Here is a 17,670-nt window from a genome sequence, read left to right as displayed (position 1 = left end):
GCACACCCAGCTCTCTCTCCTGTGATATTAATAACAGGGCACTGGCCTACGTGGTTTACGTGATCCAACCCTGGGATATTACTTGTCTACTCTCACCTCCTACCCCTCGCCACCTCACTTTCTAGGTTCCAGCCTTATCACTGTCCACCCGCTTTACTGTGTTGTATTTCCTCCATGGCCCGCATCACCATCTCACCCATCATCAATGCATGCCTGTGTATTAGTCCTTTTTCACACGTCTGATAAAGACACACTCGAGACTGGATAATTTATAAAGGAAAGAGGTTTAATTGACTCATAGTTCCACATGGCTGAGGAGGCCTCACGATCATGGCGGAAGATGAAGAAAGAGCAAAGGGACATCTTACATGGCATCTGACAAAGAGAGAATTTGTGCTGGGAAACTCCCCTTTACAAAACCATCAAGTCTCGTGAGACTTACTATCACAAGAACAGCAGAAGACAGACCCGTCCTCACGATTCAATTACCTCCCACTGGGTCCCTCCCACGACATGTGGGAATTATGGGAGCTACAATTCGAGATTTGTGATATCAGCCTATATGTGCTTATTGTTGCTTCCCCCTACTCATGGGGGTCTATTTTGTTCACTGCCGGATTATTGAGGTCAAAAACAGAGCCTGGAACTTTAAAGTCGCTCCATGATTATCTGTTGAATATGAATTAGTTTCACTTTCACATATCAATATATCAAGTATTTGGGTCTATATGTTGCTTTATGTTGGTATGTGCAGACGGCTCTTTGATTCTAACTTCCTAAAGGGCAGTAGTTGAATCTAGTTGTGTAAACAGCGGCTTAGCACAGAGTCACACACAACGTGTGTGTGCATTCAGCTTCCCTTGCTGACAACAGCAGATCTCAAAATGTGGATGATGAACAGTACAAGTATTCTGTCTATAAAACTATGGAATTGGTTTTACATTTAACTGTTGGAAAGAGATTTCCTTATTTATTTTGCAGCCCATACTAAGAATAACTCACACTCCTTTGCCACCTGCTCTGTGCTGGCAGTCTACGTGTGTTCTCTCTGCCATGATATGGAGTCTCAACGCGGTTTCATAGTCTGGGAGATGGAGTCTCAGAGAGGTAAAGCAACTTGCTCAAGGTCATGGAGCTAGAAAGTGGCATGGCAGCCAGGGTTCAAATGCAGGCAGCCTGGCTCCAGAGCCCTTGCTATAAGCTCAGTGGTATCCTCTTTACCGATATTTAATCAAAGAAATACGGGCTCTTTTTCAAAAATGTGAAACAATTTACGATGAAAGAAAGAGAAGAAATGATTCAAAGGTAGTCGACTGAAAAGATGAATAGCACATTCGCTTGAACTATATGAGGTAGAAAGAACTAAGAATAAAATAGAAATTATGAAGCACTTTAAGTCTAGTAGACAGGAACAAGTCTCAATTTTTTTTTTTTTTTTGAGACGGAGTCTCGCTCTGTCGCCCAGGCTGGAGTGCAGTGGCCGGATCTCAGCTCACTGCAAGCTCCGCCTCCCAGGTTCACGCCATTCTCCTGCCTCAGCCTCCCGAGTAGCTGGAACTACAGGCGCCCGCCACCTCGCCCGGCTAGTTTTTTGTATTTTTTAGTAGAGACGGGGTTTCACCGGGTTAGCCAGGATGGTCTCGATCTCCTGACCTTGTGATCCGCCCATCTCGGCCTCCCAAAGTGCTGGGATTACAGGCTTGAGCCACCGCGCCCGGCCTCAATTTTTTTTAACAGATGTAATAGTCTAAATTTGTTGGAATAAAAAGTTATCGGGGAGGGGAAACGTATGCATATTTTATACACAGAAATCAATTTCTATGTTCTATACTTAAAGGCAATCTGAATTTCGACAAAATATTAGTATAAATGATATAAATATATTGAAACTATCTAGTCCAGACACACAGACACATACACACAAACAGGCAACTGCAAATACGATGGCTGTCTTCCATCAGTTCTAAGTGGGTATGCCATAGGTTATATTTTTCTGGCAACTTCTAATTTAAGACTTAGTGTAGCCATCAGTGTAGGAAGCAGGCGGCTTTCCCTGACTCCACAAGGCTGGGATGTAAGCATTCTGTAAGGACTCTCGCCAGCTGTGGCGTCATCTCTTCATCACGCCTTAACACATGGTATTAGAATGCCCTGTTGACTGGGTGTGATGGTTCACACCTGTAATCCCAGCACTTTGGGAGGCCAAGGCTGGTGGATCTCCTGAGGTCAGGGGTTCATGACCAGCCTGGCCAACATGGTCCCATCTTTACTAAAAATACAAAAATTAGCCTGGTGTGGTGGTGAATGCTTATAAACCTAGCTGCTTGGGAGGCTGAGGCAGGAGAATCACTTGTACCAGGGGGCAGAGGTTGCAGTGAGCCAATGTTGTGCCACTGCACTCCAGCCTGGGCAACAGAGGAGACTCTGCGTCTCTAAAAAGAAAAAAAAATGCGAATGCGAATGCCCAGTTTACTGCTGTGGCTTCACCTCTCCATCATGTATAACACACAGTATTAGAATGCCCTGTTTACTTATTTTCTCTCCTGCAGGTTGTGGATTCTTTTTTTCTTTTTCTTTTTTTTTTTTTGAGACAGAGTCTCACTCTGTCACCCAGGCTGGAGTGTAGTGGACTGATCTCCACTCACTGCAGCCTCATCCTCCCAGGCTCAAGAGATCCTCCTGCCTCAGCCTCCCAAGTAGCAGAGACTACAGGGGTGCACCACTGTGCCCAGCTAATTTTTGCATTTTTTTGTAGAGACAAGCTCTGGCTATGTCGCTGATGCTGGTCTTGAACTCCTGAGCTTAAGCAATCCTCCCACCTTGGCCTCCCAAAGTGCTCAGATTACAGGCATGAGCCACCACACCCAGCCAGATTCCTTAAAGATAGGATCTATATGCTATTGATATTTGGACCCTCCCACTAACACAAAGCTAGCTATCAATATACTCTTTTGTGTTGCACTAGGACTGAAAATTTCATTTCTTTAAAAACAAAAATGCTTTATAGCAGTTAGGATGATAAGGTAATTGGAAAGATTGTTGGGATTTAGAAAAATAAAATCAATATTGATTTCCTAGAGCAAGAGTTCTTATCTTGTGCCTCTGTAAGTTTACTATATAAGATCTGGAAACACTTCATATATATATATATGACAGTTGAAGCTACTTTTTGATATAGCAAGAAGTAATCAGGTCAAAACCTGAAATTACATCTTTATCAGTGCTGCTCACCAGACATTTCTAACAAAAAGAAAGGAGTACAAGTCAATCCTTCTTACACATAAAGTCACATAATAAAGTTTGAATTTTTGAAATAAGACATGTTGTTTAAAAATGAGGCATGTCAATAGGATGGTCTATGTTTAAAAGAAAATACATTTTCCAATTATTTGAACATTTGTAATTTTTGTTAGCTTAACTTACATTTTTAAAAGTTAATTGATTTATTAACTTATAACAAAATTAAATATGTAGCTGGGCATGGTGGTGCACACCTATAATCCCAGATACTTGAGAGGTTAAGGCTGAGGACCGCGTGTGCCCCGGAGTTCAAGGCTACAGTGTGCTATGATTGTACACCACTGCACTCCAGCCTGGGTGACAGAAAGAGGCCTTGTCTCTAAAAATAAATATATAAACAGAAATATTTAAACATTTAAAAATAATCCCTATTTGCCACTTGAAAATGTGCACACACTTTTAAATCACTAAGATACATATTACCTTGAATGAAGCCAAATAGTGTGTACATATATGTACATATATACACTCTTTGTTTTGTATAACTGTCTATATATGAAAGGGGGTGCTACCTGCATGCCAACTCTGGTGTGTGCATTGGAAGAAATTGGGAAAAGTGCAGGCAGGAGGAACATAAATAAACTGCAATCCTCACAACCCATGAAATGTACTTAGTGTCCCCAAATCAATGGGATAATGAAGAAAAGAATGAATCTTTTCTTCATTCTTAGCTGAGGGGAGTTTCCAAAAAGAATGAAGAAAAGATTTATAAAAAATGCTCAAAAGTTAGCAGCATTTAGACACCTCCTAAAAGATGCTTATAGTCTATACACCTGAGGGAGTATCCATGTTTAATAATTCCTCTGTCTAGAGGCTTAATTTATGCTGACTTTCCCAACAATCTAGGAGACAGTGTAGATGACAGACATCGTTCAAGGAGTACTGCCATCCATCCACACTAATCATGCCTGTGCCCTTGAAAGTGCGAGGATCCACTTCCATCTCAGATATTCATTAGCCCATGAATATGGACCACACAAACTGTGTTTGCAGCAATCACCTGAACCCTCACTTTATTCCTTCTCCTTCTCCCATCCTCTTTAATTTTTCCTCGACTGCTTTTCTTCTGATCTTATCTCAATCTGGCTCTGACTACTGCCTATGTGACTACACTCCTATCTCAGTTTTTAAACACTTGCTGATCAACAAAGTATTTAAAGCTAAATATCCTACCCTGGATCAGAGAACTCAGTGGAATTCAAACTCTGCCTTAGTCACTGGAGATTGCTGAGCTAGACCCCACCCAGCCCTCCCTCCTTAGTTCCACCTCACTGCTGGGAGGGTAATATGGTTTGGTTCTGTGTCCCCACCTAAATCTCACTTTGAATTGTAAAAATCCCCATGTGTCAAAGGCAGGACCAGGTGAAGGTAATCAGATCAGATGGGTGGTTTCCTCCATGCTGTTCTTGTGATAATGAGTGAGTCTCATGAGATCTGAGCATCTGACACTTCCCCTGCTTGAACACATTCTCTCCCCTGCCACCCTGTGAAAAGGTGCCTTCTGCCATGATTGCAAGTTTCCTGAGGCCTTCCCAATGCTGTGAGTCAATTAAACTTCTTTCTTTTATAAATTACCCAGTCTTGAGTAAATTGGTACCAGGAGTGGGCTGTCATTGTAAAGATACTTGAAAATATGGAAGCGTCTTTGAAACTAGGTAATGGGCAGAGGTTGGAACAGTTTGGAGGGCTCAGAAGAAGACACGTAGATGTGCGAAAGTTTGGAACTTCCTAGAGACTTGTTAAATGGCTTTGACCAAAACGCTGATAGTGATATGGACAATGAAGTCCAGGCTGAGGTGGTCTCAGATAGATATGAGGAACTTCGTGGGAACTGGAGCAAAGGTGACTCTTGCTATGCTTTAGCAAAGAGACTGGCAGCATTTTGCTCCTGCCCCAGAGATCTGCGGAACTTTGAAACTGAGAGAGATGATTTAGGGTATGTGGCAGAAGAAATATCTAAGTCACAAACCATTCAAGAGAAAGCAGAGCATAAAAGTTTGAAAAATTTGAGGCCTGATAATGTGATACAAAAGGAAAACTCATTTTCTGGGGAGAAATTCAAGCTTGCTGCAGAAATTTGCATAAGTAACAAGAAGCCGAATGAATGCTAATCACCAAGACAATGGGGAAAATATCTCCAGGGCATGTCAGAGACCTTCACTTTCCCTCTCTTCACAGGCATGGAGGCCTAGGAGGGAAAAATGGTTTTGTGGGCTTGGCCCAGGGCCTCCCTGCTCTGTGCAGCCTCAGGACATGGTGCCCTGTGTCTCAGATGCGTTGACTCCAGTCATGGCTAAAAGGGGCCAATTGCTTCAGAGGGTGCAAGCCCCAAGCCTTGGTGGCTTCCATGTTGTGCTGAGCCTGTGGGTGCACAAAAGTCAAGAATTAAGGTTTGAGAATCTCTGCCTAGATTTCATAGGATGGGTGGAAATGCCCTAAATGTCCAGGCAGAGGTTTGTTGCAGGGGTGGAGGCCTCATGGAGAACCTCTGCTAGTGCAGTGAGGAAGAGAAACAAGGGGCTGGAGCCCCCCCACACAGTCCCCACTGGGGCACTGCCTATTGGAGCTGTGAGTAGAGGTTCACCATCCTCTAGAACCCAGAATGGTAGAGCCACTGACAGCTTGTACCATGTGCCTGGAAAAGCTGCAGACACTCAACATCATACTGTGAAAGCAGCTGGGAGTGGGGCTGTTTCCTGCAAAGCCATAGGACAGAGCTGCCCAAGGCCATGGGAGCCCATCTTTTGCATCAGCATGACCCGCAAGTGAGACATGAAGTCAAAGGAGATCATTTTGGAACTTTAAGATTTAATGATTGCCCTGTTAGATTTTAAGCTTGCATGGGGCCTGTAGCCCCCTTGTTTTGGCCAATTTCTCCCACTTGGAATAGGTATATTTACCCACTGACTGTATCCCCATTGCACCTTGGAAGGAACTAACTTGTGTTTGATTTTACAGGCTCATAGGGAGAAGAGACTTGCCTTGTCTCAGATGAGACTTTGGACTTCGACTCTTGGGTTAATGCTGAAATGAGTTAAGACTTTGTGGATTGTTGGGAAAGCATGATTGTGTTTTAAAATGTGAGGACATGAGACTTGGGAGGGGCTAGGGCAGAATGATATGGTTTGGCTCTGTGTCCTCACCCAAATCTCATTTTGAATTGTAATAATCCCCAGATGTCAAGGGTGGGACCAGGTAGAGGTAACTAGATCATGAGGGCAGTTCCCCCCACTGCTGCTCTCATGACAGTGAGTTCTCACGAGATCTGATGGTTTTATAAGTGTCTGACATTTCCCCTGCTTGTACTCATTCTCTCTCCTGCTGCTCTGTGAAGAGGTGCCTTCTGCCATGATTATAAGTTTCCTGAGGCCTCCCCAGCCATGCAGAACCATGAGTCCATTAAACCTCTGTTCTTTATAAATTACCCAGTCTTGGGTATTTCTTCATAGCAGCATGAGAATGGACTAATACAGAGGGGAACTGAGGAGATGGTGTTAAATCCAAGTTCACTAGAGCAGTAGGAAAAGCTAGGGATGAGGATTTTTATCTGCTGACTTACGGAAGCAAATTCTCATCATTGCACATATAAGATCTAGTTATCATTTTGGAAAAAAACTGATGTTCTTGGCTTTATTATATTAACACTGTACAAATCACAGGAATAAGGAACAAGAAGGGAACGATTTATGACCCCCTGCATATAGAAGATGTAGTTCTGCCTTTTTTTTCAATGGCCTACGCATTGTGTGAGCAAAGTCAATACCAATAATGAAATGTAGACTGAAGGGCTAAATCAGTTCAATAAAATGCAACAGAAAGACTAGAGGACTGAGTAAATTTGGAAAGGCTAGTGCCTGCAAGATTAGTATTTGGACAACAGGTGATTACAAAAATCAATGTCTGTATATGAAAACATGACAGGCAGCCATCTGTCACAAAGGGAGAACCAATTACTAATAGTTTGGACTTGCAGTTAGAATGAGAGAACAAAATAGATCTGTGTAGAATCCTTATTAGAGTTTACGTGTGTGTGTTTGTGTGTGTGTTTGTGTGTGCATGCAAATATGCATGCCTCCCTATGTGACTGAATGGGAGAAAGAAAGGAAAACTCTGGAAGCTCACTTTGTGTTTTATTTAAGTCTTTTGTACTTCCCATGTTCCTTTGGCTAACACTTGCTAACTTCAATCTCATTTTGTCAACTCTGGATCAGGGTGTACACTCAGTCATACATCACACTTTCCTTCCTTCTCATTCCAGCCTCCCAGGTCTCCTGGGAACATTATCATGGGTCCTGGCAGTGTTTGCAGCCTTTAGAAGGTAGTATGGAGGGTTGCCATCAATAACATGAACTGCTGCTAGGAGTGCCAGCTGCTGGGGGCCACCCCAAACAATGAGAAGTGATACAAGCAACCTTGAGGGCACCCACAGCAAAATAAAAAAAAAATAAGCAGAAGCACACATATGTACACACACGCACACACAGACATACACACACAGACACACTAAGACACACACATACACACACAGAGACACAGGCATACACACAGACACAGACGCATGTACACACAGAGACACATGTACACACTGACACATAGAAATATACATGAAATAAAACAGTAACTTTAGTGTCTTTACTGTTCCTGGCCAAAACGAAGGAGGATGAATGCACATTTCACCACTAAGCAGTTTGCATATGTTAAGTCATTTGATTCTTACAAAGACTCTACAGAGAAGGTATCAGCATCTTCATTTTAAAGATTAGAAAAGAGGCCCCAGTATAATCAGGTAGTTCGAGGTGACTGAGCTGGTAAGCAGGAAAGCCAGCCCGGGAAGCTCATCCATTCGCCATGACTTGTGCTGGTCGCCCCTTCATTGGAAGGCCCGTGTTCACTATAGTGCGCTAGGGGTCATTCTGATGTAGCCAGAAACAAGTCTACAGCTGCTGTCACTACAGTTCCTGTCAGGTGGCATCGCAACTGAGAGGCCCCAAGGCTGGCCCATGGATCATGTTTACGGAGCCAGTTAGACCATGACTTCAGACTTCCCTGGGCCATGAAGCCTGCACTGCCTGGCCGGGTGACTCCCTGTAATAGAGTCTGACTCTATCTCTTGATGTTTGACTTCTGACAGCTTTGAAGCCTCACCCTTCCCTCCTCTGCCCCACATCTGAGCAAGCTGAGAAAACTCAAGAGCTTCCTTTTCTGGTACCCGCAGGAGTTTCAACCCGTACAAGGCCCAGTCTGCATGTGAGAACCCACTTCTTACAACCATAAAAACTCCATGCCAATTTCCTTTCCAAAAGCTTTCTCAAGCCAATTTTGGACCTGCCAAGGATACACTGTGCTTGTCCCAGACATCCTCACTGTGTAAGTGATACCTTTTCAGGCCCTCTTGGTGTGTGAGTCATGCCAGCAACCTTGGCATTAGAACAACCAAATTTTGGGTGGGAGTCCATCCCACTTTGACAGGGCACCACAACACTCTTGAATCAATTCATGCTAACAATGAAATGAAATACTTTCATGACCTTTGGAGAAACTCTCAAAGTTATAGTCTTCAAAAAAGAGAAAACTTATGGTCTTCAAAAAAGGACAATATATGATGATGGTATGTGATCCCCTAGTCAGAAATCTGTCCTTAATTTTGCATGGCCATTTTTTTTTCTATTAAAAATAGAGAATGACTAAGTTAACATCTGTTTGGGACAATAGTCACACATAACTTTAATGCTTTTTTAGGTCAATTTAACTGACCTCATTTTTTTTTTTCACATTTAAAATTTTTTCACATTTAAAATTTTTCTCAGATGGACAATATTTCTCTGTATCTAAACTTTGGCACTGCTGACATTTCGGGCTGGGTGATTCTCTTTGGAGGGCTGCCCTGCACTTTCTGGGATGTTTTGTAGCATCCCTGATTTCTACGAGTGATACCCACAGCCTCCTCCAGCTAGGACAACCAAAGATGTCTCCAGATGTCAAATGTACCTTGGGACAAAATGACACCTGGTTGAGAACCACTGCTCTATATTCATTCCACAAAGAAACAGCACTTTCCTGATAAGCATGAGCATGGACCATGTTCCCTGCAGTCCCAGGGGAAGAGAGATGGAAAAATATAAAAAGCCATGAGGCTATGTATATCCCAATGCAAGCAAGCAAAATCTATAATAAATTGCAATTATATCTTCAAGTCTCTCTTTCCACTCTTAAACTAATTTAGATTCATCCCCAGAATTGCTTACATGCCATAAAGATGGCTCGTTATAGTTTACAAAATCTTTTTTTAAAAAATTGACTACTCAGTTCCTTATATGCAAATGCTTGTCCCTCGTCTCAAAAAGTTAGATTTGGCTGCAGCGACCACTGTGATTCTCCAAAAATACCACACAGCACAATATATGCACTTTATGTATTCCAAAAACACAGAGCATGTTAACAGCTGTTTACATGATGGACATGGACAATAGTCTCCTTAATGGAATGCATATCCACGTTTAATCCACTACTCCTTTGTAAATAGCGCCAAACACGTGGTTATAACACAAAACCAAGTTAGTGCCTAGAGTCCTTATCCTATCAATGAATTCTTCAGGAAAGCCAGGTTATAGCTTATACTGACTATAATAATGTTATTGTAATTTGAGGAGATAACAATTGATACTTAGTATGTCTTTAGGATTCAGGGGCAGAGAAAACTCCCAGTCGGAATCAGGAAGAGAAAGACAAATCAAATTCCAAGTATGGCATTTGACAATCCAGCCTCTATTGATAACTAGCATACACTATTGGTCCTCCGTTCCTCGGTATTCAAATACTAAAAGTGAAGAATGCATGAAAGGCCTGCTAATCAATTACATGAAACATGCTATGTTTTAGTCGTAAATATAGATCTAAATTTTAAAAGCGTAACTTCAGTTCTCCTAATTCCTTTCCCCGCCAACATTAAGAAGATCTGAGGGCTTATGAATCTGACACCAATCATTTCAGAATTCAAGGAGCACTTACCTCGGCTTTAATTTTGTTGTCTCCAAAACAGAGGTGTTGCAAGTAGGCTGCCGCGTTAGACTGGACTGAGGGAAACTGGTGCTGCAGCATCTGAATCACTTCCGGCAGTTCCGGGTCTCTCCATCCAAACTCTCTGAACAAAAGGAAAGAATGGGGGAGAATATGAGAGAGAAATACTACCACACTGTTAACATACGGTTAGCTCATGTATGAAATGTATCTGAGTTTATAAGAAGATATTTCACAGATGACTGTTCTGGTTTTCTTACATGCAGACTCATTTAAGAGGATTTGGAAGAGATTTCCTAGAGTAAATTGTTTTCTTATTCTTTTATATTTTTTAATTTTTTTTGAGATGGAGTCTCACTCTGTTGCCAGGCTGGAGTGCAGTGGTGTGATCTCTGCTCACTGCAAGCTCCGCCTCCCGGGTTCACATCATTCTCCTGCCTCAGCCTCCTGAGTAGCTGAGACTACAGGCGCCCGCCACCATGCCCGGCTAACTTTTCATATTTTTAGTAGAGACGGGGTTTCACAGTGTTAGCCAGGATAGTCTCGATCTCCTGACCTCGTGATCTGCCCGCCTCGGCCTCCCAAAGTGCTGGGATTACAGGCGTGAGCCATCGTGCCTGGCCTAGTAAATAGTTTTCAAGCGCAAACATATGCATACTACATATATTGATTATATAGATTATATATACAGATCAATCTATCAACTGAAGTTACATGTTAATGATTATGAAAAATAATCTAAAATAGCATATGATTTTAATATACACATTTTCATTTGAGCTTAAGTGGATTATTCATTTATTTATTTTTAACTTTTTTAAGAGATGGGGTCTTACTGTGTCACCCAGGCTAGAGTGCAGTGGCGTAATTATAGTTCCCTACAGCCTCAAACTCCTGGGCTCAAGCCATCCTCCCACCTCAGCCTCCCAAATAGCTAGGGTTACAGGCGTGTGTAACCATGTCCATCTTAAATGGATCAGGTATAGAGGTCATATCTATTTAGCATATTGTTTCAATAGTCTGATTCAGGCACAGAATTAAGCTAAATTATCAGACAAGAGAAAACAGAATTGGATGAGTCCAATCCAAAACGTTGTGACAGCAGCCAATGTTTCTATCATTATTATTTTTATTACAGTTGTTATTTTCACAATCTCTTCTTTAAAAATAGACAGGGGCCCTATACAATTCTCTGGGGATAAAAATATAATAACATAATGACTTTATAAAAGGAAATTATTTATTTAAAAAGCTAGGCTTATTTGCAGAACGTTAATACATTTTATGCATTGCACATTTTCCTGTCTCCTCCTTTTTACATCTGAGCTACTCCAAAAAGCTGGTTGTCATCTTAAGCAATATGCTCTAAAATATTTAAGTCCATTCTAAAACATTATCTTGATTGTACTGTCATACAAAGAAATATTCTTTTATTAAATCTCTCCGCTCAACCAGTTAGACCATGCTGCTAACAGGACCAACTGTATGAATTCTATCCCTGCAGCAGGGAACCAATTTTTAACAGAGAAATAAAATAGCAACCTCCAAGACCACAGGTAAAAACTTGACCCCATAAGCCACCAAAGGGCACTATTTATCCAAAGGACAGGCTAGAAGAGAAATGAGCCAGTTTTGCAACCACCTCTATTCCTCACGAAACAGCTCAAAAGCATACATCCTATCAATGCCAGGTCGATGCTGTCATCTGGGAAAAGAAGACGTGAAAAATGGGATAGAGAAGGAACAGACAAAGGTTAAAAGTGTTCTCAAAGATTTTAACCTCGTCTCTTTATCTTTCCTTTATCACAACTGGTAGAGGTTGTCAGGCAAACCTTGAAACATGTTGGTGCTTCCTTTACAGCAAGTGAATACAATATGAAATAGAATACCTCTTGAAGTGGCTTAGTTTTTATTGGAAGGATAAAGCAGTCTATTTAATGCGCATTTAGCATTTTATAAATTTACATACAGTCAGATAGATTATATATATACACACACACAGACACACATACTCAGAAAGACATACAGTATAATAATATATGTGTCAAGAAACCTACTCAAGTGATGGCTGATAATGAACAAACTATTGAATCCTTCTTGGCTATGTGATCACAGTAGAAAACATAGAATTAAAAATGTAAAGCCTGTTTTTTTAAAAATTTAATTTCTTTTGTTTTATAATTCTAAACCACGTCTGCAACGCTCAGATAGCACAGTCCTTCTTATAAGAGTAGCCCTCTAGAATTATATTCTTTATGCAAATTAAATCAAAATCTACTAAATACCTGTTAATTAAAATTAGAAGCGTAGAGACACTGGATGGCTAAGATGAATTCAGGTAAAACTATGCTTTCGGAAAGTGATTAATAAATAATTCATTTCGATCTATTTTATTAACCAGTCAGTAATTGCTCTATTAGGCGACGGCTTACATGGCATATGCCAAGTGCACCTTTTGAACAAGAACTCTAGGGAGCAGACTTAGGGGCTCTTTACACACATGCATGCACCTGTGCACACGTACTTGCACACACCCTCCCCAAACTCAGACAGGTGGATGAACATTCCAAAGACTCATGAGTGCAGAAGGGATCCACGTACCTCACACTAGGACAAAAGAAAGCCTGTTGCCAGCTCTGCCCTGTCCCCAACCCCAAAACCTCTGGAATCCCAAGCATCCCTTCCCTCCCCACTTCTGTTCTCCCAGACCTCGTTACTTACTTTCACCCTGCTGATCTGCAAATGTCCTCCCACCTCCCAATCACCACTCTTCCCACCTGAGGCATTTAAACATGCAGACACGCACACGTGATTGTGCCACTTTCCTGCTCCACACCCCACAATGGCTCCCACTGTCCTTGAGAGTCTAAGACACTACCATGACCTTGGAGGCCTTGCTGGGCTCGTCCACTCCTGCCTCGCTGGCTCCTGCTTGGCCCTGGCCTGCCTCTGCTCCTGTTCTCCTGTCACCTGGCCTGCCTGGCCTAGTGGCCTCTCACTCAAATGTGGGGCCTCAGGCTCTTTACGACTTCCTCAGGGAATCCCGTCCCAACTCCTATCCACGCAATGCCCAGTGGAGGATGACACAGTCATGCTGTGGGCCATGAGGTGACCATCTCTTGCTTCACTCTGGTAGGCTCTGAGGCCAGGGTTGCAACTCTGTTGGTCATCTTTATCAGCTGGTTCCTACGGTTCTCCCTGACATCAGATGGACTCCACATAAATGCGTTTTAAAAGAATGAAGGTGCCAAGGAATGAAGAAAGGGCTTGGACAGAGACAGCGTTTCCACAGTTCCACTGGTGACTCTCAGAAGAGCAAGAGTCATTTCTAGATTAGACACCCAACACACACACACCCAATACACACATACACTCAGCAGACACCCTCAACACACACCCAACACACACATACACTCAGCAGACACCCTCAACACACACCCAACACACACATACACTCAGCAGACACCCTCAACACACACCCAACACACACACCCAACACACATACACTCAGCACACACACCCCCAACACACAAACACACACTGAGCACACACACCCACAACACACATCCAACATGTACACTCAGCACACACACACCCCAACACACACATACCCAACACACCCTGAGCACACACAACACACACACACACACACAAACACACATACACACACCCACATCACGTACACACACTCAACACACACCCAACACACACCCAACATACACTCCTAACACATGCACACACACATCAAACACACACCCAACAACCAACACACATACACCCAATACACACACCCAACATGCACACACACACAAACATGCTCACACACACCGACACACACAGAGGAGTCCTTCTCCATGCTGCTAACCTAAGCAGCCTTCTCTATGCCTCTATCGCATCTCACAACTCTATGGCTTAGACTCACCAGTGGCTTCCCACTGCGCTTAGACAACAATCTGTGAGGGTGACGTGAAGGTGCAACATTTATGGGGGGCAACTCTGGGGCACAGTGAAAGGGGGTAAAGGAGAAAAAGCCCAGATCACAAAGCCAGACAAGACTGGAAGGTGAATGTAAAGTTAGTGTTCAAATCCTCTGGCCTTAAACCAGCTTCCCAGAAATTGGGTTGGAGTTGATTGTGTCTCCAGGCAGTTGACTTCTGGTTTATTCTAATTGGCAGTCCCTCAGGACTCAGTCACTGCAGCAGCTACCCACTAAGACAAGACTAATCTTTTCAAATGTTCTCCTCAATTTCACAAAATAGATGCTAAAAGAGCACCCTCCAGCAGAAAGTCTGGGGGAATGATTTATCTCCAAGGCTCTTTTTCCATAACAGTTTCGTTTCGCTTAGATGAGATTCTGTTTGGTTTTCTTTTTGCTGATCCTGGAGATATACCCCAGAGAAATAGCAGCAGGCCCGGAGAAAATAAGTCTGTCCGAATCATTTTGGCCAGAATTCACTGTATAGTATGGTTTCTTCACATAAGGTCTTAATCCTTAAGGACAAAGAGGATCTTGTAAGACAAAAAGTTCTGGAAAGAACAAATATCAGAGGAGGGAACACACCAAAGTGTGAAGTCACAGGAGGGGTTATTTGGGGAAGGTGAGCGATTCAGCATGTCGGGGGCATAGCTGTGAAGGGGATGGAGGCCTCCAGACAGGAGGGCTGTCTAGGAACAGGGGGAGTTGGAGCAGGGGCTGGAAAGCAAGTTTGAGATGAGATCATGAAAGATCATTCATTCCAATACAAAAAAATCTGGACTTGGTCTGTGGATAGTATTGTGAAAAAGAAATCAAGTAAGATTTGTTGGCCGGGCGCGGTGGCTCAAGCCTGTAATCCCAGCACTTTGGGAGGCCGAGACGGGCGGATCACGAGGTCAGGAGATCGAGACCATCCTGGCTAATATGGTGAAACCCCGTCTCTACTAAAAATACAAAAAACTAGCCGGGCGAGGTGGTGGGCGCCTGTAGTCCCAGCTACTCGGGAGGCTGAGGCAGGAGAATGGCGTGAACCCGGGAGGCGGAGCTTGCAGTGAGCTGAGATCCGGCCACTGCACTCCAGCCTGGGCGACAGAGCGAGACTCCGTCTCAAAAAAAAAAAAAAAAAAAAAAAAAAAAAAAAAAAGATTTGTTTAGAATTACAGAACAGGAAGAATAATAATCTCCAGTAATAATGTGAGCACAAACTAAAAGTCAGTTGCCAAGGTTCTCTGCTCCCACACTTTAATGTTCTAAACCTTAATGAACATTGTGTGGTTTATTTTCATCTTACAGAAGAGGCAACTTAAGGTGTTACTGAACTTAAGTGATGAAGCTGGAATAAAACGCTAGTTGTCTCCTCTCAAATTCATAAATGTAGCCATAAAACTATGTTGCCTGCTATAATCATTCTCTTGAAATAATGTCTAAAACAGTGATTTTTTTAAAGACAACGTCTAAAGAATAACGTCTAAAACAGTGTCCCTCCGAGGACATTTGGCAAAGCCTGAAGACAGTTTCGGTTGTCACCTGTGGAAGGCGCTGCTGGCATCCAGTGGGTAGAGGCCAGGGAAGCAGCCAAGCTAGGGCAGTGCACGGGACAGTCCCCACAACAAAGAATTATTGGTCCCCAAATGCCACAAGAGCCCGAGTTGAGAAGCTCTGGTCTCAACATGTACTGTATTTGATCAGTTTTGTTGGGCAAGGATGTTGTAAATCTTTCCCTCTTGACTGTTGTTTTAGAATGAGCACAGGATTTGGCATCAGAATACCTGTCAAGAAGTTCAGAATTTGAGCATCTGGCTCTGTCCCTTTTATCCCATAAATACAGGACAGTCCCTTAGACCTTGCTGGCCTTAGTTTCCATGGATCAATATATAAAGAATAATACCACCTATTTTACTGCATTTCTCTTAAAATGCCAAAAATAATATATACGAAAGTGCTTGAAAAACTACTAAGAGCTAGATATTTTCTAGTAATTTTTACTTTAAGACTGCCAAAAGGGATGCATTTCTCTTTAAAATCTATGTAATACCACTTAAGGTTTTATAAACCTTACAATCTTTCACTGATGTGTATTCATTTAGATATTATACTTATTTGAAGAACTCTAAATGTAAAGGGGGACACTGCTTTGGCTAGTAGTAAAATTTGCCCTTTCAAAACAATTTCCTTTCTTCCTAACTCCCCTTGGGAGGCAGTGTGCTACAGTGGGAAATGGTCTTTGGATGCAACCAGACCTGGTTGAAATCCTGCTCCACCGTTAACTGTCTCTGCAGCCTTGGGCTTGGGTCTGAGTCTTGCTGGCTGGCAGGGAGGTGCTCACTGTGTAGATGAATATGGAGTCCATCTGTCCCACTGAGATAAAAATTCCTACCTGGGAGTATTACTGGGATGATTAGAAATAATATATGTGAACCCCTTAGAGCAGTTGCTGGCACCCAGCTTGGGCTCTCCAGAAATGTCAGGTATTGTATGTAACTAAGAAGAGGAGAAATGAGAACCCTCTACAATTTCCCACAGTAGCCAAACTCGTAACTCTCATTTGTGACTGGGCTTCACTTTAGAAATGTTAATGGAACTGGGGATATGCAAATGTAACCTTTTCTCCATTAAAACTTGTCACACAGGCCCACAATATTGTGACTAAATCCTCACTCTTACATGGACTATCTGAGTTCTTAAAATCACAACGCTCAGCACAGCTGTTCAAGCAGCCAACAGTTCATGACTATGTTCACCAGTTCATGACTGTTCTGCTGGTACGGAAACCAAAAAGTTGATGCATTGTCACAATGTCTTATCAAGTTAGTTTCTCCATTGGAAAGAGTCCCAGGACAACTAGAATCCTCACAATTTCAAACTATTTTCAGCAAAGCTTTATGGTGGTGGACATGGCTCACTTTGATTGCAATCTAAACTATTTCCATTGAGGGCAGGGCTGTGTGGACATTATTAAAATGGATGATAATTTTAATCCTTTAGAAACTCTAAACTCAAAATGTTTTGAAGACTGTACCGATTTTGACTTTCATATTTGAAGTCATAAGGAAGTAGGCGATTTTGTTTTTCATTTGGTCTTGTTGATGCAGTTGGGAAGGGTGCAGGGGTGATGGTCATAAGAAAGTTAGATAGATTTTTTAAAGAACAAAATGGAGATATTTACATTCTTGTTGACCAAAGAGAACTTATTCTATAATTAACATACAAAAGCATTAATATCTTAATGCTCATTCTTGGATAGTTTGTAACCAAAAACAAAAAGCTGCCCTATACAATTTTTTTTTTTTTTGAGACAGTCTCACCCTGTTGCCCATGCTGGAGTGCAGTGGCGTGATCTCGGCTCACTGCAAACTCTGTCTCCTAAGTTCAAGTGA

The 17,670-nt window shown here is 42.4% G+C and overlaps 2 protein-coding genes across 5 annotated transcripts in view; both read right to left on the bottom strand.

Moving 5' to 3' along the window:
- CTNND2 (catenin delta 2) overlaps positions 1-17,670 on the bottom strand; it is a 935,738-nt gene that overhangs the window by 258,623 nt on the left and 659,445 nt on the right. For all 4 annotated transcript variants that reach the window (XM_050794061.1, XM_050794059.1, XM_050794060.1 and 1 more), the window contains one exon: positions 10,309-10,441. In XM_050794061.1, the coding sequence (XP_050650018.1) occupies positions 10,309-10,441 (133 nt within the window). The remainder of the gene's footprint in view (positions 1-10,308; positions 10,442-17,670) is intronic.
- DAP (death associated protein) overlaps positions 1-17,670 on the bottom strand; it is an 840,643-nt gene that overhangs the window by 554,859 nt on the left and 268,114 nt on the right. The window lies entirely within an intron of this gene.

The sequence above is a fragment of the Macaca thibetana genome, chromosome 6 (genome assembly GCF_024542745.1).
Source record: "Macaca thibetana thibetana isolate TM-01 chromosome 6, ASM2454274v1, whole genome shotgun sequence".
Lineage (NCBI taxonomy): Eukaryota > Metazoa > Chordata > Mammalia > Primates > Cercopithecidae > Macaca > Macaca thibetana.
The sequence above is the reverse complement of the archived record's forward strand: the minus strand, read 5'-3'. Positions and strand labels throughout refer to the sequence as shown.